This window comes from Cervus canadensis, chromosome 2 (genome assembly GCF_019320065.1).
Source record: "Cervus canadensis isolate Bull #8, Minnesota chromosome 2, ASM1932006v1, whole genome shotgun sequence".
NCBI classification, from domain to species: domain Eukaryota; kingdom Metazoa; phylum Chordata; class Mammalia; order Artiodactyla; family Cervidae; genus Cervus; species Cervus canadensis.
Window position 1 is genome coordinate 34,125,983 of NC_057387.1, and position 22,848 is coordinate 34,148,830.

The 22,848-nt window shown below is 39.7% G+C and overlaps 1 protein-coding gene across 1 annotated transcript in view; it reads left to right on the plus strand.

The window, feature by feature from the left end:
- VAV3 (vav guanine nucleotide exchange factor 3) overlaps positions 1-22,848 on the plus strand; it is a 412,369-nt gene that overhangs the window by 69,787 nt on the left and 319,734 nt on the right. The window contains exon 2 of the mRNA XM_043460478.1: positions 22,558-22,674. Coding sequence (XP_043316413.1) covers positions 22,558-22,674 — 117 coding nt within the window. The remainder of the gene's footprint in view (positions 1-22,557; positions 22,675-22,848) is intronic.

Genomic DNA, 22,848 nt, shown 5'->3' on the forward strand with positions numbered 1-22,848 from the left:
CTTTTATTTCTTTTTCTGCTCTGATTGCTGTGGCCAAAACTTCCAAAACTATGTTGAATAGTAGTGGTGAGAGTGGGCACCCTTGTCTTGTTCCTGACTTTAGGGGAAATGCTTTCAGTTTTTCACCATTGAGGATAATGTTTGCTGATGAGCTTTAAGTTCTAAGTCACTCTGGACGTGTGTTCAAGTATCTGCTTCCCCTGCGTCTCCATAGCTCGTTTTTTTCTACATGTTTTAAACTGACTGGGTCAACTCAGTCCCTTCCTCTTGATTCTACCCCACCCCCCCCAGGCATTGGGTTGGTGGTAACTTTATGGGGAGGTTTGGGCTATGGAGGGGGAAAGACACTTGATTCAGTGGTAAATAAATTAAAATAATAATTTAAATGAAACATCTTCTGTATTGGAACAAATATAACTGTCTCGTGGGCTAGAAGGTAAAATTTACAACTGACATATTCTGGGTGTGTAGTGGACTGGGCAGCTTCAGGCAACTGGAACACCAGGAATATGAGTTATCTTACAATGAGGGATTTTTGAGAAGGTACATTTGATAACTGTGTTAAATTATGAGTGAATTGTTTGAAATTAAAGATGTCTGTCATCACTATTATGTAGTTTGCTGGTAAAACCATGTAGTGTTTGACATCTGTCATTTAAAAAATGTGCAGTTAATAGGGAAGCATTTATTGTCCATAATTTTTAATTATATAAATAATAATGTAACCAGATTTCCCCCTCTTCTCCCTCCCCTGACTTTTTCTTTTTCCCCTTCCTTTTTTCTTGTGGGCCGCCTGAGAAGCTCTAGGAATCACTTTGTTGTTCTAAACACTTAATTTCATTATAATAAAATTTCTTATGTGATGAGATTTGTATCAATTTGCTTATAATGAGATTTAAGCTTGTATTAGTTGATGTCTGAGATTAGTAGGATGTCTGAGAACTTATACTGAAATTTTCTGCAGCGGAGGGGGTGGGGGTGGAAACTATCATAAGAGGACATTTTACTTAATAAATTGGTGCCAGTTTAAATTTGTTTTTTTCTCCTTCTAGTTTTTTTTTTTTTCCTTTAAGTTCTACACATTTTTATAATTTTCAAATTCACTCTGCAGTAAGATCTACTGAATGGGATTTTTTTTCAGAATTATCTCTGTGTCAAATTTTCTTTAAAGGAACAAATGTTTAATATACTATTATTTGGAGTATAGGCTCTAGTGACTATTTCTGCCTAAAATGTTAAGGAATGACCATATCTGATCAGTTACAGAAAATAGTTTGGCTCTTCATGTGAGCGCTGTTGAAGGACTGTGTCAACAGCCGTTCCACCTGTGTGTTGACTGGCTTTGCTGCTCCTTCCCTTCATGGGGCTGGAGACTTCCTGTATAGGAACTGATGTGTGTTCTTGGTAAATCGTGATGTGCTGTTCTTGCAGGAGGCAGTCTTGACATTTACCTCATGTGGGAACTTTGTCATTTTGTGATCTTGTAGGGGATATAATGAAGACCGACACCCACTTAGGGAAAAAGGTGAATATGGTGAATAAGAAGAAAGCTGTATTTGGCATTTGATGTTTTTAATAAAGATGTTCCAGATAACCTTGCTCAGAAGAACACATGGTTTGCAAAAAGAGATTACTGTTAAGCAAACGCTTTTATCCTTTGATTTTTATTATAAAGTTGGAGATGAGTACTCCTGGGAAGTGTTTTTCTAGACATATAAAAATCAAATTTTAAAAAGCCAACTTTTAAAATTTAGTAAAAAAAGTAGTAGAAAAATTATTTAAATTTTTATAGACTCTTGCAAATGGAGTAAGTTCTAAAATAAATTATAGTGCTAAAAATGAAAATGTTCAGTGACAGGATAACCGACAGTATAGATATCTGAGTCATAAGTATTATTCGCAAGGTGATGCTAGAGCTTTTAGCAACTTGACCAATTTTTTTTTTTCCTATAAATACATCAAAAAAATTTTGCACTTCCTGATTTTGGTTGAACTATCCTAGTTTCCATCCAGAATCACCTGGAAGATCTTTTTTATTAGCCATGGACTGGAGACCAGATGGCATTTAGTCTGATCCTAAACCACATGCAGGCAGGTACCTGGGAAAGAGATAAGTAAAACTAATTTTGAAATACTAATGGTGACTGGCAAAAAGTGGATATAAGACAAAAAAAGAAATGGTAATTATGTGACATGATGGAGGTGATAGCTAACTCTATGGTGGTGGTAATCATTTTACAATATGTAAAGTGTTTCAAATCGACAAACATTGTACAATTTCGACTTAAATAAGTTATGTTAATTATATCTTAATAAATCTGGAAAAACAAAATGGGGAAAGACTAGGCTGAGAAAAGATTATCTTTGTCTTCTGTAAACTCAAGAGCTTGAGTATAAATTGAAAAGCCTAATACTTGATTTGCAAAAATTCAAGGAAAAAATAATCACTCACAAAAGAATCCCATGGGATCCTTATAATTTTTAATGAATCCATATTCAGTGCCTTTATTTCATTCTTTATATATGTATAGATAGATAGTAGCCTGTCCCCTACTGCTTTCATAACTCACTTTTTGTCTTTTTTTTTTTTTAACATAAGTAATATTTTAAATACTACCTAAATTCAGATAGCAAGAGAAGTTGTTCAAAGAAATTGGAGAGAGAACGAGCGAGCAAGAGAGAAACATCAGAGAAAGGAAGTTTATAGGAACGTGAAGAGAATAGCAATGATGCTTACATTTCTATAACTCCTTAGGGTTAAGTGCTAATCCCTGGACTATGAATTCCCTGGGAGAAAGGGCTTGTCTATATTCTCTTCTATTTTGTCATCTATCCTTATAGCAGCCTTGTGTCTTTGGCATCAGCCTGTCCTTGATGATGCCTCACACTTAATGGGCACTCAGTTGGTGCTTCATAGATGAAATGAATTAATGAACTTAGATTTCTCATAGATTATCACACCTTATACAGCGAACCTATAGGGAAGTATGATTATCCCCATTTTATAAATGGAGAAACCAAGACTCATATGGGTTAAGGGGTTGCTTAATAATGATAAATATGTGAAGTCCGCACAATCACATAATTCTTGATGACAGGGCCAGGATTTACACCCAGGTCTTTTGTTCCTAGTTCTTATTCCTTTTAGTATCCAGTATTATTACCCTTTGTATACAGTGCGTATAGTGTGCATGAGTGAATGTGTGCATTCCTGTATATGTGTATATATATGTGTGTGTGTGTGTGTGTGTATTGTGTTACTCTATGTTTGGGAAATAATACAAAAGTCTTCTTACTATACAATATAGTACATTTCATGAAAGATATATGATTAAAGTGATGTAACAAGAGGAGAGAATGACTAGCTCTACCTGGAGTTGCCAGGGAAGCCTTAACACATAAGTGTGGTATTGTAAAGAGTGAGAGATGTTCTAGGAAGAGGAAGAAAAATGATGATGTAATTTATTGTACAAACAACTTTTTTTAAATGACAGGAACATAGTCAATAATTAAAGCAGGACAGTAGGGCTTAAAGATCATCCATAGTAAATCAGGACAGTGGTCCTTTATGGAAATGCCATTTTAGGTAGGGGGAACTATGTTTACAAATAATTGTTCAAAAATCATACAATAGCATTTCAATTGGTGTTATATTAAAAAAACAAAACAAAACACCCAGTCCACAACTTCCTTGTAGGATTAGGGTGGTAGTGGATAACTTCTGCTGAAGAAACAACCTATGAACATTTTCTTAGAGAGAAGACAGTTCTAGAATGATGTAGTACAGTCTCTTTAAATTGTGTGACCTGAAAGTATTTTTAAATCTTTGGTAGAAAAAAGGCTAAGTTGGGGGCAGATTTGAGTTTGCAGAAGTTAAGTTCACTGGGAGATTGGACTCAAAAGACTAAAGGTATCCAGCTGTGGGTATTAACAACTAGGTTACCACATGCATTAATTTTTTTCCTTTTAGATTTTTGTATTGACCCTGGTAGTAAAACACTGTTAATTTGATATGGAGCTCAAGAAAGGTGTGGTGAGAAGTTCTGGTGATTGGTTGTTAACAGGTTTTCTAAACAGAGTACAACTCTCTTGGATTTAGAGATAACAGAGTTTACTGGGAGGCTAAGAAAGAGGTGGGAAAAGGGAAAGACCAAGGAACATTTTCTGCACCTAATTAGGATGTATTTCTGCTTGGTTAATATTTCCAGAATGAAATACTATATCGAAGCAGTGCTATTTATTGAAAAAAAAATCACATACGCACATGCATATATGTAAACATACAGATAACATATATAGGTCAGATTTGATCTGACTTGTAATTCAGTTCTTGATAATATCATGATTTTAGTGCAGAGTCTATGTATTCTTATTTAACTTGGAAAAAGCTACAAATTTATTTTAATAAAAATTACGGTGAAATGGGAAGAGCCAAGGCTGGAGCATAAAGATGTCTCTCTGTCAGGTAATAAAATTAAAAGTGACACAGAATTTAGGGGTGATGCTAAATTGGAAGGGGTGTGGGTGCAAATAGAAGAACAATTAGGTTAGAAATGTGGACAGAAAATAGAATGTAATTAGGCAAAAAAACAAAACAACCCAGTGATCTGTATGAGAATAATTTTGTTTCAAGGTTATTCAGTTTTTCAGATTTGTTTTAAGCTGTTCAGTGTGCAGAAGAAGCCTGCTGAAAGACATTCAGAAAAATGAAAGTGCTGTTATCCTCTGGAGTGAGGGAAGGAGGAAGGGGAGTAGGTTGCTTAGTCTAGAGCTAAATAAGCTGCTGATCTGAATGGCAGTTTAAACATTTTGGGGGTTAATTTTAGAGAAAATGTCTCTTTTCTGAAGTTGAAATTACTTGGGGAAATGTGTCACCCTTCATTTTTAGTTGCACTATAGATGTCTAACTAATTTCAACAAAGTCAGTATGACACTATATGGTTAATAACAGTGTTTTCCATGTTACTTCATTATGCTAGTAGGTATAATAATGTTGCTAGGATTTTACGGGCTTCCCTTGTGGCTCAGACAGTAAAGAATCTGCCTGTAATTCAGGAGATCATCTCTGGGCCGAGAAGATTCTATGCAGAAGGGAATGTCTACCCTATCCAGTATTCTTGTCTAGAGAATTCCATGGACTGAGGAGCCTGGTGGCTACAGTCCGTGGGGCTGCAGAGTCAGACATGATTGAGTGAATAACACACAAAATTATAAAGCGACCATTAATCATTATATTTTATATACAGGAATTGTATGTACTTAATGTGTAGAAATTAGCACAGTTCTTAAATATACTTCTAAAGATATTTTGCCAAAAAAAAGCCTCTGAAAATTTTGAAGTTAACAGACTGACTAGAGCCCAGATAATCTGATTTTATAAAATTAGTAATTGTTTCAAATTTAACAATATGGCTTTCCCACTTTGTTGTTAACACAGAGAAATGACAAAGTAGAAAATGAACTGAAAAAAAATTAAAAATGTACTGGAAAAATTAAAATGTTTATCATTCTGATAAGGAGGTCAAGAAAAGTGGGGATCATGAGACATCAGAAAGTTGAGTAAGCTTTGGGTGGTATGTGCCTTGGAGTATCTTGTGTCCCCAGCTTCATGTGAACAGCAAGGGTTTTGAAATGAAAATTGAGACTTGAGCCTGGTAAAATATTAAAAATAATTTTCCGTGTGAAAGGCAAATGACAGATATATTTTGGATATTCAGATATGGGGATTCGGGAGGCATTTAATGTGGCAGTGAGTCACAAGCTGGAGTCAAGATTCCTGGGAGATATGCAGATGATACCACTATATTGGCAGAAACCGGAAGAACTGAAGAGCCTCTTGAGGATGAAAGAGGAAAGTGAAAAACCTGGCTTAACATTCAACATTCAAAAAACTAAGATAATGGCATGCAGTCCTATCACTTCATGGCAAATGCAAGGGGAAAAAATAGAAGCAATGACAGATTTTCTTTTCTTGGGATCCAGGATCACTGTGGATGGTGACTGCAGCCATGAAATTAGAAGATGATTGCTTCTTGGAAGGAAAGTTCTAACAAACCTGGAAACAAAGACATTAGTCTGCCAACAAAGGTCCATCTAGTCAAAGCTATGGTTTTTCCAGTAGTCATGATTGTGAGAGTTGGACTGTAAAAAAGGCTGAGTGCTGAAGAATTGATCCTTTCAAATTGTAGTGCTGGAGAAGACTCTTGAGAGTCCCTTGGACTGCAAGGAGATCAAACCAGTCAATCCTAAAGGAAATCAACCCTGAATATTCACTGGAAGGACTGATGCTGAAGTTCCAATCTTTTGGCCACCTGTTATGAAGAGCAGACTCACTGGAAAAGACCCTGATGCAGGGAAGGATTGAGGGCAGGAGGACAAGGAAGCAACAGAGAATGAGATGGTTGGATGGCATCACTGACTCAATGGACAAAAGTTTGAGCAAACTCCAGAAGATAGTGATGAACAGGGAAGCCTGGTGTGCCACAATCTATTGGGTTGCAAAGGCTTGGACACAACTTACGGACTGAGCAACAGCGTTGTGGCATTGGAAGAACAAAATGTGAGAGTTTAGGCTTTTTCAAACTAAATTTGTAAGTTCAGTTCAGTCCAGTCGCTCAGTCATGTCCGACTCTTTGCGACCCCATGAGCCACAGCATGCCAGGCCTCCCTGTCCATCACCAACTGCCGGAGTCCACACAAACCCATATCCATTGCATCAGTGATGCCATCCACCCATCTCATCCTCTGTCATCCCCTTCTCCTCCTGCCCTCAGTCTTTCCCAGCATTAGGGTCTGTTTTCAATGAGTCAGCTCTTCGTATCAGGTGGCCAAAGTATTGGAGTTTCAGCTTCAGCCTCAGTCCTACCAGTGAACACCCAGGACTGATCTCCTTTAGGATGGACTGGTTGGATCTCCTTGCAGTCAAAGGGACTCTCAAGAGTCTTCTCCAACACCACAGTTCAAAAGCATCAATTCTTCAGTGCTCAGCTTTCTTTATGGTCCAACTCTCACATCCATATATGACTACTGGAAAAACCATAGCCTTGACTAGATGAACCTTTGTTGACAAAGTAACGTCTCTGCTTTTTAATATGCTGTCTAGGTTGGTCATAACTTTCTTCCAAGGAGTATGCATCTTTTAATTTCATGGCTGCAATCACCATCTGCAGTGATTTTGCAGCCCAGAAAAATAAAGTCAGCCACTGTTTCCACTGTTTCCCCATCTATTTGCCATGAAGTGATGGGATCAGATGCCATGATCTTAGTTTTCTGAATGTTGAGCTTTAAGCCAACTTTTTCACTCTCTTTCTTTCACTTTCATCAAGAGGCTCTTTAGTTCTTCACTTTCTGCCATAAGGGTGGTGTCATCTGCATATCTGAGGTTATTGATATTTCTCCCAGCAATCTTGATTCCAGCTTGTGCTTCCTCCAGCCCAGTGTTTCTCATGATGTACTCTGCATATAAGTTAAATAAGCAGGGTGACAATATACAGCCTTGATGTACTCCTTTTCCTATTTGGAATCAGTCTGTTGTTCCATGTTCAATTCTAACTGTTGTTTCCTGACCTGCATACAGGTTTCTCAAGAGGCAGGTCAGGTGGTCTGGTATTCCCATCTCCTTCAGAATTTTCCACAGTTTATTGTGATCCACACAGTCAAAGGCTTTGGCATAGTCAATAAAGCAGAAATAGATGTTTTTCTGGAGCTCTCTTGCTTTTTCGATGATCCCGCGGATGTTGGCAATTTGATCTCTGGTTCCTCTGCCTTTTCTAAAACCAGCTTGAACATCTGGAAGTTTACAGTTCACATATTGGTGAAGCCTGGCTTGGAGAATTTTGAGCATTACTTTACTAGCGTGTGAGATGAGTGCAATTGTGTGGTAGTTTGAGCATTCTTTGGCATTGCCTTTCTTAGGGATTGGAATGAAAACTGACCTTTTCCAGTCCTGTGGCCACTACTGAGTTTTCTAAATTTGCTGGCATATTGAGTGCAGCACTGCAGCATCATCTTCCAGGATTTGAAATAGCTTAACTGGAATTCCATCACCTCCACTAGCCTTTGTAAGAGTGTACTTGATATTTCTGTTTTAACAACTTTCACTTGGAGGTCAGTATAGTCAAAAAAATGTTCAGTTGGCTGTTGAACAATTTAGGGATTGGGACACTGACCCTCCCTGCTGTCAAATCCATATGTGACTTCTAGTTGGCTCTGCTTATCCAAGGTTCCTCCTTATGGGCATTTCCTTGTTACCCTTGGGTATTCCTCTGTGTCTCGGGTCCTCCCCACCCTCAGGTTCAACCAGCCATTCATGATGCAGTACTGCAGTTTTTACTGTTAAGAAAAAAATCCCTATATAAGTGGACCCATGCACTTCAAACCTGTGTTGTTCAAGGGTCATCTGTACTAAATTCAGCCCGTGATTGAAGTGATCAGTTAGAAATCAGCTTCCCACAGCTTTCCTGAACTATGTTACCTGGCAGGCACTGTGACTGCTGCTCACAGGCTGGGCTAGTAGCGCCCCCACACTGAAGTGTGGGGCCCCAGGCTGCTGCTCTGACCTTGACCAAGTGTGGATTTGGTCCAGAGCCTTGTATTGTGGGTGCTCCTGCAGGGAAAGTTTTCTTACACTCAGGAAAAAGCACTAACAGGAGTTCCCTGGTGGTCTAGTGGTTAGGATTTGGCAGTTTCATTGCCATGGCCCAAGTTCAATCCCTGGTCACAGCCAAGGGCGGGAAAAATCACAAATATGCCATCTGTTTCTTTTTTAACTTAATAGATTGTATTTAAGGAAGGTAACTTGAGCTTATTTTCTTGCTTTTGAAAAAATATAACTGGTAGTACATTTATTAATGTAATGCTTTCAGGTACATTTTTGTTGTATTTTGAAAATTCTCATTTTTTAAAAAGTTTTCCCCAAGAATAGGTATGTTTTTGTTTTTGTTTTTAGTTTATACTGAATACTGGTGCAGTGCAGTGGCAGATGTAAAAGTGTGATGTCTGGGATATGTGTTAGGGGAATATGAACTGTGGGAAACAGTGTGACAGAATTTCCAGCATGGGCAGAATTGAAGGGAGAAAGTACAAGACTATAGAAACTGAGATGAATGAGATTTGTAGGAAGACAGAAGCATTTTTGGAAATCATCCACTGTGCAGAACCCAACTCAGTCTTCCTCTTACATTTCTTAAAACTTTGGGGGCAAAGGAGGATGAAGGAAGTCCAACAGTTGAAGTGCCTGTAATACTTTCTTGTGGGGTAATGTTCTCCTAGGCTTTCTTTGGGGCAGACCCAAGTCTGTTTAAGTTGTATGGGCCTGTGGTGGTGATGGTTTAGTTGCTAAGTCATGTCCAACTCTTGCAACCCAATGGAGTGTAGCCCACTAGGCTCCTCTGTCCATGAGATTTCCCAGGCAGGAACACTGGAGTAGGTTGCCATTTCCTTCTCCTGCCTAGGGGCCTGTAGTCAGGTCCTCACCTTCCTGTAGAGCCTCACACCACGAGCAATATAGAGGCCACACTGTGTCCAGGGAAGAGTCTTGACGGTGCTCGGATATGGTTCTGTTACTTGTTAGCTACCCGGACCTTAGATTATTTTGTCTCAATTTCTTATGGATAAATGAAATACAGTGTTTTCCTCATAGGACTATATGCACGTATGCATGCTCAGTCTTGTCTGACTCTTTGTCACCCTGTGTATTGTAGCCTGCCAGGTTCCTCTGTCCATGGAATTTCCTAGGCAAGAATATTGGAGTGGCTCACCATTTCCTTCTCTAGGGGATCTTCCTGACCCAGGGATTGAACCTGAGTTTCTTGCATCTCCTGTATTGGCAGGTGGGTTCTTAGCACTGCACCACCTGGGAAGCCCCTTGCTGTGTATTAACTAAAATTCTTCATGGATGTGCTTCATGCTATACCTGGGCATGTAGTTTTACTCACTGTAGAGTTATATGCATTATTATGAGGCACTGCCATGTTCTTTTGGAGAAATGAGTTCCGAGACCCAGTTGGGATCTGGTCTTGACCGACTTTCCCAGTCTCATTCATCACTGGTGCTCTCTTGCTTGCACTCGCTGTGGAGGCCATGTGATTTTTCTGCATTTCTTCCAAGAGGCCAGGCCTTTGCTTCTAACCATACCATTTCTCATGACTTTGTTTTCCTTCTCTGGCACTCAATTCAGCCACTTCCTTGGAGGAATGAATCTCAGCTTGCCCCCTTCGTGGAATGGAGCGCTTCCCTTGTGCTCTTACTAAGCCAGTGCTTGCCCCTGGACTTAACTGTTGAGGGTTGCAGTATGCTTTTTGTGCATTTGTTTTTCTGCTTCACAGGACTGTCTTCTCTTGGAGGGCTGGAGCCGTGGCTCCCAGTTCCTTGACTTGGAGCAGAGTCTGCTATGACAGAAGATCATAGTTGTTAGAGGCATGGTCTTTGGAGTCACAACCTCGCTGTGAAATCTGCTCTCTGACTTACTGACCAGGAGACTTAGAGGCCATTATTTCACTCCCTGAGCCTCAGTAGCTGCATCTGTAAGTCGCAATTATGACAGTACCCAGTGCAGAGTCCAGGGTAGAGTGAGTCAGGAGGGAGAGATGTAGGCTCACTCGCCCTTCCACTCTTTCCTTCCCTGTGGCATCTCTGGCTCCTCACTCCTGCTTTGGCCATGCCAGGGAGCGGGTGGAGAGCTGGGGGCTCCGTGGGGACTTCTCAGTCGTGCTTGGGTGAAGTGTGGAGGGTTCTGTGGTTGCATCCCAGCTGGTTGGCTATATGGGGTGGTGCTTGCAGTTAGACATCCTTGTTTCTGTTTGCATACAGCTTTTTCATTTCAATCAGACCCACACTAAACTGTGTTTCCATTCTCTTGGGTTAATGGATTTCCAAGGCTCATTGCTAAACGCAGCGCTAATTTGTGTCACCCCAAGACTTTCCCTCATTTACGAATGTTGTTTTCATTCAGCACCCACCTTGGCTGCCGGCCCTGGTGTAACCCAGTCACGGTGGCTGTCACTTCCTGCTTCACAGGGCGGGACTCTCTTGGCTGTTCAGCTGAATCTGTTGCTGCTGCCACTTGCACCACAACCACGGCTTCCATTCCACTGGTATTGCTGCCCCTGCTGCTATTGCTGTGACGGCTCGTGCCAATATAAAAATCCTGACTTATAGCTACTGTCCCTTAATGGCCTGTGCAGAAGGAAATGCCTATTTTTCTGTACCTGTAATAAGAAACCTTGCAAGACAGGATTCTCTGGAATGCAGACTGGACCATTCATTGTGTGCTTCAGGCTAGATGTGTTCCAGGTGAAAATGTGATTGGGGGTTACTTTTTCTCATTAGAGGCAATAGCGTGTACTGCTTTCATTAGCAGGTTAATGGACATAGTAAAATAGGCTAATTTTGACCTCTGCACATCCCGGCCGTGGTTTTCTAGTGCAAAGACTAGAAACACATAAGGAGGATTAAAGATGCTGTTTATTAACCTTTTTGTTTCTGGGTACAAAGACTAATTCTAGGGTTGACAGTAAGCCTTTGAAACTAAAAGTCTAAGTTCCTGCCAAAGGAGAGGGATACAGTGCCTCTTCTGATGAAGACAAGCTGTTGAAAGCAGCAGAGGGCTTGTGTGTGTGTGTGTGTGTGTCTGTGTGTGATGAAGCTGGCCAGGGACCCTGAAAACTAGTTAGCAGACCACCACTGAATACACATCATCATCTGGGCTGGCAACCCAGATGATGCTTATGAACATAACTGCTTACTAATTTAAAGTCTTCAATTGATTTATATTTATTAAAATCACCAACTTCTAAAAAGACTTTTGGTGTAATTTAATAATGAAGACATCGATACATTAACATAAGTAAGAGGATATGGTGACAATTTAATGTAAATTTCCATATGAGTTCATTGGTTACCAAGGAGTGATGATTATTTTTTCTTTTATGCAGATAAATTGCATCATCATACATTCATCAATTTATTAAGAAATATGTCCATTATAAAAGTGAGGATCTCTAAGAGTAATGGAAATAAAAACAAAAGTAAACAAATGGGACTTAATTAAAGTTAAAAGCTTCTGCACACCAAAGGAAACTATAAACAAGATTAAAAGACAACCCTCAGAATGGGAGAAAATAATTGCAAATGAAACAACTGACAAAGAATTAATTTCCAAAATATACAAGCAGTTCATGTAGCTCAATACCAGAAAAACAAACAACCCCATCAAAAAAATGGGGCAAAGACCTAAACAGACCAAAGAAGACATAGAGATAGCCAATGAACACATGAAAAGTTGCTTAATGTTGATTATTATGAGAGAAGTGCAAATCAAAACTAAAATGAGTTATCACCTAACACCAGTCAGAATGGCCATCGTTAAAAAATCTATAAGCAATAAATGCTGGAGAGGATTTGGAGAAAAGGGAACCCTCTTGCATTATTGGTGAGAATGTAGATGGATACAGCACTATGGAGAACAGTATGGAGATTCTTTAGAAAACTAGGAATAGAACTATCATACAACTCAGCAATCCCACTACCAGGCATATACCCTGAGAAAACCATAATTGAAAGAGACCCTTGTATCCCAGTGTTCATTGCAGCACTTTTTACAATAGCTAGGACATGGACAGAGGAGCTTGGTGGGCTGCCGTCCACGGGGTCACACAGAGTTGGACACGACTGAAGTGACTTTGTATGCATGCATGCATTGGAGAGGGAAATGACAACCCACTTCGGTATTCTTGCCTGGAGAATCCCAGGGACAGAGGAGCTTGGTGGGCTGCTGGCTGTGGGGTCACACAGAGTCAGACATGACTGAAGCGACTTAGCAGTAGCAGCAGGGTATGGAAGTAACTTAGGTGTCCATCGACAGGTAAATGGATACAGAAATTGTCGTACATATATATATATATATATATAAAATGGAATATTACTCAGCTAGAAAAAAGAATGCATTTGAGTCTACTCAGGAGGTGGATGAACCTAGAGCCCATTATACAGAGAGAAGTAAGTCAGAAAGGGAAAGGCAAATATTGTATATTAATGCATGTGGATGGAATCTAGAAAGATAGTACTGATGAACCTATCTGCAGGGCAGCAGTGGAGATGCAGACATGGAGAACAGTGGGGGAAGGAGAGGGTAGAATGATCTGAGAGAAGAGCATGGAAATGTATATATTACCATATGTAAAACAGATCACAAGTGGGAATTTGCAGTGTGACCCAGGGCGCTCAATGCAGGGGTCTGTGACAACTCTGAGGTGGGAGATGAGGTGGAGAGGATAGGATGGGAGATAGGAGGGGGATTCAGGAGGGACATATGTACACCTGTGACCAATTCATACTGATGTATGGCAGAAGCTGACACAACATTGTAAAGCAATTATTCTCCAGTTAAAAACACTGAAAGAAGAAAAGCTATGGAGATACATGGATGAAATAAATGTAGTCTCTGCTCTCAAAAATGTTCTCTCATGTATCACTGGTTGGGCAAACAGATATAGTCCAGATAGTTATTATCACAGGTGTGAGCCTGCTGCTACAGAATATGTAGGATGTACATGTTTTTACAACTTAGCCCTATACATATGAACTTTATCATTTCAGTACTTATATATAATCCATTAAAGTGCCTCATCATGGAGAAAATTAAAAAAAAAACAACCGTGTAACTTTCAGTGTTCCTAAATTACTATATTTGTGATTAAGCAATTAAAAAACTTATTTTCTAAAAATGAATTGCAGCATAGCATATAATCAAAACAGAAATAATTGGCTTTTAGTTTACTGAAAATAGGGCAGTTTTAGTTTAGAGATTTGAACACAAAACTGGAGATGAGAAATGGCCCTCCTCCATTTTTGGCCTTCTTCCTGAGTGTCCTTTAGGGTTTTCATTTATTTGTAATAATAGGACCAAGAGGAAAATGGACGATATTGTGCAGTCCTGAACTGATGCCAAGTGCAGTGTAATTATTTGATAATTATTCAGAAGGCATCTGTAAGTATGGTCTTCAAAGAACAATGGGAATGATGCCCCTTCTATGGGGACCTACTGACTCACAAGCAGAAAGGATAAAGTCCTCATAGAAGTACAAATTATTCTTTTCTTTTAAAAAAGATTTCCAGAAGATGTAAGATTTAGTTGACCTAATCTTAAAAGACAGATGTAGTGGAGAGAGGAGAGGATATGGTAAAACAGACAGAAATAGAAAACCCCAATAGGAGAGAAACTTGATTTATTATGGGTTCCCTTCCATGCCTTCCAGCCTGCAGTTCTCCAAAAGGGGGGGACTTGGGATGAATTAGAATGACAAGGGTACTAGGCAGAGACTTGACTAAGTCTAAGCTGAGACAGCCCAGAAGGAAAATTCTGCTTTTACCTTAATATTTGTGGATGAGCTTCATAATGGTCTCTTTTGTGCCTTCAGAACTGCCCATCAGTCTGTTAAGGACCACTTATAATTTGAGTTAGACCAAATGCTCAAATTCACACTTTCCTTCAAATGAGGTAATGAGTGTCCCTCAAAGAAATGAGACCCTGGAAACTTCTTACTTTATCTGACAACCTGTCTACTGATGGTTCCTATGAAAATTACAATATGTCAACATGTCTACATGTTTATGAAGCTGTGTTAGAAATTGTTGACCTTCCCACAAGATACCATTTCTCAGTTGAGATTGAAATAACTCATTTCATAATAAGCTGTGGAGGCTTTTCCTGTTACGCAGCCTCAGTTAACACTAGTCCAATATTGCTAACAATTTTAGAGAAGTACATGCTTATTCTTTCAGATAAGAAAAAGGGAAGCAATCCTGTTTGCATTTGTCTCATTGAGAAGAGTCAAAGTGGTTTCTACATACATAGAGGAAAAGGAAACCATACACTTTATAAAAAGAGTAAAGGGAAAAGAGAGTCTTGAAGCGTATTACTGTGAATTTTAGCAGCGTGACCTTTAAATGTTTTCTTTCTGTAACATCAGTATCGATAGCATTGAAGTGGTAACAGGAGCCACAAAGGTAAAAAGCCACTTAGCTTCATCTGTTGTGATAGCTGTTGGTTAGGAAACTGTCTAATCTCGAGAGCTCTGGCCTGATGTATAATTTTCAGGGTGTCTTAGACATGGATGGTCTCAAGTTTTCCTCTCTAAGGGTTTTCTGCATCTTTATCGAGTGCTTTTCAACCTGTAGTAAATAAGCAAGCTGTTGATGTGTTTTTGAAGAGAGGGTAAGCATTGTGGCTGAAGACCAGGGACTGTGTCATTAGAATGTGTCACTTGTCAAAGAACATACCTGAGAGAGGGGCTGTGAAATATCTCCATACCAGGACTTCCCAGATTAAAATCAGAATTAATTGACTCAATTTTTGGCACCTGTTTCCTGTTCCCTAATTTGCTAAGTGACCTTTTTCATTGAATCCCTTCTCTGTCTTTTCAATTCCCAGGATGGAGCTATGGTTATGAATCTGAATTCTTTTCTCCTTCACTCTTTCCACCCCACCTACATTCACTCAATTACCAGGTATTTCTTTTCCATGTTACCTTCTAGGGTTGTTTCCCTTTCTTCTTATACTCTTCTAATCCAAATCACTGTGAGTTTTTCCTTATATGAACATGAGACCATCCTGTTCTTATCTCATCTGCCTCACACAATCTCCCTAATAAAGAGAAAACAAAACCAGTTAATTCTCCACACTACACGATGGAGCTAGTATAAGCAGTGAGGGATATAGGCTCTGTAGCCAGAATCTCTGGTTTTGAGTTACAACTGCATTACTTTGGCACATGCAGTTACATAAACCTGTTTAAATGTATATATGAAAGGAAAAAAACTTCCCTGATTGAGTTAATGTGAAGATTAGAAGGTGTAAGCGTTTAGCACAGAACTTGGTATATAGCAAGCACTCAAAAATAACTGAGGATTGCACTTGCCTATGTAAAACCTCGACGTTTCTTCCAGATAAAGCCTGCATCCTCTGGGCTTGCTCAGTGAGTCCCAGCTCCTCTGTCCAGCCCCGCCCTCACTGCTCCCTAGAGTTGTGTCCATTCTGAACCCCTTCCACTGTCCTCACCAGTCCATTCTTTGTCTTATCTCATATTCATACCATCCTGTGCGTTTACCTGGACATCCTCACACTCTGAGTCTGGCAGGTTCCCTTCCCCTCCCTGAACACTGAGCACTCCTTCTCTTTTTGTGACTGACGCCCACTCACCCTGCAGGGTCTCATGGATCACTTACTCCAGAGAGCTGCCTCAGATACTCCAGGGCTCCTGCGGGACCTCTGAGTGACTTCTTCATGGCATTTGCCATGTTGCTGTGTAACTACACGTTTCCTTGTCTGTATGCTCTGCCTGGTCTCTTTTGGTGGCAGAGTTTGGATCATACTTGCTTTTTAAAAAATACTCAGTTCTTGGCAATTTCACTCAATTAATATGTGTTTAATAAATAAGTACCCAACTGGGGGGCATTTTATGAAGTTTTATGATGCCTAGTACGTAAAAGGCACCTCATTAATATGTGTTAAATGATAAAGTGCTATTGAAACCTTTTGCCTATCCTTGATTTCTGTAACGATCATGCGTGGATATATTTAATATTTTAAAAATCCTAGAGTTATTTAATTCTGGTTTTAAAAGTCCTCATCCTAAATTCTGAAAAGTCTTTAAGTTCTCTTTTATGGGCTTCCCTGGTGGCTCAGATGGTAAAGAATCTGCCTGTAGTGCAGGAGACCTGAGTTTGATCTCTGGGTTGGAAGATCCGCTGGAGAAGGGAATGGCTACTCACTCTAGTATTCTTGCCTGGTGAATTCCATGGATGTAGGAGCCTGGCGGGCTACAGTGAGTCCATGGAGTCACAAAGAGTGGAACATGACTGAGGGACTAACACTTGTACTAAAAACTTAGCAAAGTTAGGTAATTTTTGGTCAAACATAAAATATGGTTATGAAACGAAATAATGAAATGTACTTGTCTTTGCCCATCATACACCAGGTCTGAAGGCAGAGGTTTTGAGCTGCTAAATACAAAGTGTCAGTGTTTCGAAGACCAGTAACATCTCTAAGCATAAAGAAACTCTTGTGCTCACTGGTCTCCAGTGAACTCAAGTTTTTTCTTTCTTAACAGTGTGAGATAAGAGTTGGCTTTTTAGGCGTGCCACAAAGAAAATGATAGGATTTGTTTACATTAACTCTTCCCGTTGCTGGTGATACATTGCTTCAGCAAAGGGTGGAGTTACAGGTTCTTTTGATGTAATTGGTTCATGTAATTTGGGAACAGCCTGATGCTCAGACTTGTTCTCTAAATACCATTTACTATAAAACTTGAAAAGGAACTGTTTGGAGAAGTGGCTGATTATAGAACTTGGGCAGAGAAAACATGAGGTGGGCCTAGGACAGTTTGATATAATAAAGCAAAGACTAATGGAGTCATGTCAAAAGGTCACAGAAGCCAGTTTGAAGAGACCCCCAGTGGCCAAATTCAGGACAGTCTGAACATCCAAAAGAATAATGATCGCAATTAATTGTTACACAAGCAAAGATTTCAAAAAAAGGAAGGGAGGAGGGCAGGGGAAGCTTGTTTTTCAGTGAGAATACCAGCCAATAAATGTGGAAGGAAAGATAGAATTTTGCTGTCCCAAATGGAGTAATTAAAGCAAGGGTTATCAGTGGATGAAAAGTGGTGAAAAATTATTGGGAAAAAGAACAGCTGCATGGTAACAAATTATTGCTCTCAGGATTTATTAATGTAGAAGATAACCTGTACCTTTATAAAAGATACATGTGGCAATAACCATCTTAACCAAGTGATCAAGCCTAGTGTCAATAATAATGGGTTACCCTAACATTTTGTGTCTTTTGATATGATGAAATAGGAAGTTCAGAGTATAAAATATTTTTTCCAAAACTGTTTAACTTGTATCTTGATGTAGCTTTGGTTCATAGGAGATATAAGTGATGGGGGAACTAATTCAATGATACCATGAAGAAATAATTAGACACATCCAGAATGCGGGACATTCTATAACATATCTGGTTCTATACTCTTCTAAAATCAGTGTCATGGAAAAAAAAAAAAAAGAAAAATTTTTAGATTAAAAATACTGCAAAAAATAAAGCATAATGGATAAAATTGAATTGGATCCTAGACTGGGTGTGGGTTGGGGGAAGCAGTTTAAAAAGACATTGGGTGGGCAATTGATGAAATTTGGATATGGGATGGATATGGAATAATATGGAATTATTGTTAATTTTCTGAGGTCCATAGTGGTATTGTACATATTTAGGAAAGTGTCCTTATTCCTAGGAAATGCATGTAGGGTTATTTAGCAGTGAAGTGCCATGATGTCTGAACTTACTTTCACATTCAAATTTTTATGAATAAATGGAGAAATGGCTGGCACACAAAAGCCCCTTTGGCAGTATGTTATTGTTGTTGAGTAAATGGAATGTTCATTGTACTATTCTTTCAATTTTTCTCTTGGTTTGGGGGAAAAAAAAAAAAAAACTGGAAAAGGAAAGAGTTCAACATAGCAAAAGCCTGGGGTGGGTGGGTTGGCAGGCCCAGCTCTATCCAGGGCTTCTGTGATGACATTAGGGTCTGCTTCCTCCATCCCTCAACTTTGTTCTGTGCTTGCACAGAGCCATTAGCGGAAGTGTGATCCTAGTGTTACTAGCCAGTTTGGGGGTAACTATGAAAATCTCCAGCCGTGATTAATAGAGAAGCTTGTTTTATTCATTTTCAGTATCCTCAGTGTCTGGAACATTGTAGGCATTCAAAAACTGTTGACTGAAAAAATACATAAATAAAAGGGTGACCAAACTTGATGACTGCCTGGAAATGCAGAGCGTACCAGTGATTTTCTTCAAATTCAGTAAATATTTGTGGAATTGAATTATTTAAGGGGCAAATAAGGTTAAGATTGATTTCAGAAGCTAGGGAAAGTTCTGTTTTTAAATGATCTCTTGTAATGCATTCAATGATGACTGTATTTTTTTCTTCTTTTTTTTGCTTTCAGTAATACTTTTCTGAATTAACGATCAAAGCCCTTGAATGGAACTCTACTGTAGTTTTTCCGACACGGGGGAAAATTTGAGTTTGGTGTGAAATCTTCAGAGGGTAGCGTGTGCAATTATGCTTTGTTCCTTGGTGAGCTATGAGTTGGGCACTTAATTATGTAAAAAATATTGCAAGAGCGCCGTTGCATAATCCCCAAGAGAGTAATTATTGTCTGTCTTGGCAGAATGCAAGGCTTTTAATCTGTAAATAAGCAGTTCTATGTGGAAGAGCTACATGCAGAGTGATTCTGTGTCATAAAGGTCTCTTATGAATTTTTAAAAATGAAAGCAGTAACTGTATGTGCAGATTGGCTGCTGCTTTTGTGCTTCAAAGGGTTTATGATGTTTCCCCTGTGGTTTTAACCCCTCCTGAAATATTTAAGCCTCAAGAAGGATTCCTGTAAAGGGTAAAACTATGTCTGGGTTAAGCCCATGCAAAACCTGAATGTTTCCAAAGTGGAAAAAGTAAAATGTGCTTTCTGCAAATTAAAAAACAAACCAAGATGGAAAACAACAACAAAATAAAATGTTGACAGTGTTTTTTTTTTTTTTAAACAAAGTTGCGATAATAGGCTAATAGATTTCTCACCTATTGGAGGTTAGTAACTTTATTTTTAATGTGTGCCATTCCAACTATTTCTGAAATTCACTTTCGGAGTATGTGTGTCCTTTGCTTAGTTGGATCTGAAGCTTAGATGCTGAAAGTAAATTCTGTTGGTTAAGTTGTGATGGTGGCTGCCTTACCTCTTGTCCCTGTTGGTGTGGATGACCTGAGTCTGTTCTCCAGGGTCAGCTTCTGTGCCTGAGCATCAGACCTTTTTCCTTTGCCCACTCAAGGACTTCATTTGGGTGACTGTGCCTCTCCCTTGCTAGAAACATGTTGTAAACAGCTTCCATTGTTAAAAAGCCCTTCCTTGACCTCTCTTTCTTGCTTACGACCTCCTCAATCCTCTGTTTCCTTTTGCAGCAAAACTCCTCAGAATCTATTGATATATTCTGTCTTTACTTTCTGTCTTCCTATTGTGTCTTGAAGCTGCTCCATATAGCATTTCTCCACCCCAGTCCTCCACATGGAACCTGCTTTTGTCAGGGTGCACCTATTACCATCATACAGCCAGATTTCAAGGAAAACACCTGGTCAAATCTTATTTGAGTAGCAGTAGCATCTGACACAGATTATCACTCCTTCTTTCTAGAAACGGCTTCCTTACTTGGCTTCAGGGAAAGCCTCTTCACTTGGTTGTTCTCCTTCATCACCGGGTCCCTCTTCCTCAGCCCCTTTGCAGGCTCCTTTTCTTTTCCTGATTTAAGATGACCTGACCCCAGATTCTCTCCTCTCCTCTCCTTTCTGTCAAAGTCATATCAGATAATATCATGGTTTAAAAATGTTTTGTATACCCCGAAGACTCAGGTTTATGTCTGGAGTACACACCTGTGCCCTGAACTCCAGCTTCATATATCCAGTTGTCTGCTGTCCCATGTCCCATGGATGACTAATCCAGTTCAGTTCAGTTGCTCAGTCGTGTCCGACTCTTTGTGACCCCATGGACTGCAGCACGCCAGGCCTCCCTGTCTATCACCAACTCCCGGAGCTTACTCAAACCCATGTCCATCAAGTCGGTGATGCCATCCAGCCATCTCATCCTCTGTCGTCCCCTTCTCCTCCTGCCCGCAATCCCTCCCAGAATCAGGGTCTTTTCCAATGAGTCAACTCGTCACATGAGGTGGCCAAAGTACTGGAGTTTCAGCTTCAGCATCAGTCCTTCCAATGAACACCCAAGACTGATGTCCTTTAGGAAGGACTGGTTGGCTAATAGGCATCTCCAATTAAGAGTCAAAATTGAACACCTCATCTTCCCATGGCTGTGTCTCACCTGGATGGGTTATTGTAATAGCTTCTTATCCAGTGTTACCCTCTCTAACGTTGCTCCAACCCCTTTTGATCTGTGTGTGTATGTATGTGTGTATATATATATATATATAAAAGCTTTGAAAAAAGAGCAGTAGGAACTGCTGTAGTCCAGGAGGAGATGGAACAGCAGCTGGGCTGGGTGTTAGAACAGAAAAGGGAAAAGAGAGAGGGTTATTGGATAGAGGAAAGGTAAAGTCCAAGCATAGAGGCAGGAACGAGCATGGAGAAAGGAGCCAGGAGGAGACCAGCCTGGCTGCATGGTGGGGCGCGTGACAGAGGACCTTAAAAGCTCAATACGTCTGTGCGTATTTTGAGTGAGAGGGGCCTGTTTACACACCTGCACCTGAAACTTTAGCACCATGTGTTCATTATGACAGCAGTTAACCACATATGGCTGTGGAGCACTTGCAATGGGGCTGGTCTGAACTGAGATACGCTGGGAGTTCCCTGGTGGACCCGTGTTTAGGATGCTTTCACTGCCAGGAGTGTGGGTTCAGTCCCTTTTTGGGGAACTAAGATCCCACAAACCATGTAGCACAGCCCTTCCCCCTACAAAAAATAACAACTGAATTGAAATATGCTGCAAGTGTACAAAGCATATTAGTTTTCAAAGACTTAGTACCAAAACTACCAAAACTAATTTTATTTAAATGTTTTATATCGATCATTTGTTGAATAGTAGTATTAGTATTTTTAATATAGAGTTAAGTATTATTAGAAAAAAAATAAGCTACAAGGATATATTGTACAGAACACAGAATATAGCCAACAAATTTTAACTTTAAATAGAGTGTAATCTATAAAATTGAATCACTGTTATACACCTGAAAACTAATATAATAATGTTAATCAACTATACTTCAATAAAATTTTTTTAAAAGAAAGAAAAAAAAATCTTTAAAATATCAGATCGTATCCCAGTTCTGTCGCAAGGTATCCAGTGACTTTCCATCTCAGTCAGAGTAAAAGCCTGTCCAGCAGGGCTCTTTCTCATCTGACTTCACTGCCTTTCCAGCTCATCTCCTGCCTTTCTCTTTGTCATCCATTCTGCTCTGTCCAACTTGGCCCCTTCCTCAGACATAACCTCAGAAGCTTCCACCTCAGGACCTTGACATAGGATGCTACTTAATGCTGAATACTCTGTCCTGTAATTCTGCATGGTTGCTCCTTCCCCACCTTCACAGCTTCCCTGCTTATCCTTCCTCTTCCCGCTGACTCCTCTAACCATCTCACTGAGGCTCCCTCCACCCACCCCAGGACTCCTGATCCCTTCTCCTGGCTTTAGTTTTCTCTATTGCACTTACCACCATACAAAAATAAAGAGAGTTACTGTTTTGTTTTTGTTGCTGAGTTGGTTCCTGTTTGTCTCCTCTTATGAGACTGTAAGTATCATGAGGGCAGACTTTTGTCTTCCTTGTTCACAGCTGTGTCACGGTGCCTGGGAGAGAGTGGGTAATCATTAAATATTGCTGGCAGGGTAATGGAAAACACCCTCAAGAGCAGATGGATTCTTCCTTGGCATTTTCTCAGCATTCTGGGTGTGAGAGAGGATAGGTAGCATTTAGAATGATTCACTGTATACTAATGGCTATTTCTCATTCCTTAGTTTCTCTGTTTGAAGAACATAAGGACATTCCTCACAGCCTGTTGTGAGACATTTGGAATGAGAAAGAGTGAACTGTTCGAGGCATTTGACCTGTTTGATGTCCGTGACTTCGGAAAGGTAATTACTTTTTATTTTTTAATGTATTTTTAAACTTGAGAACACTTTATCAAATACTGTTGTTTATCTTGAAGTAGGACATGTAACTGAAGTGGTGTGTGCACTATGTAGTTAATTAAATTTTACATATAGATGGCTTAGCAAAAAAAATGTACAAATGACAGTAGAATTATT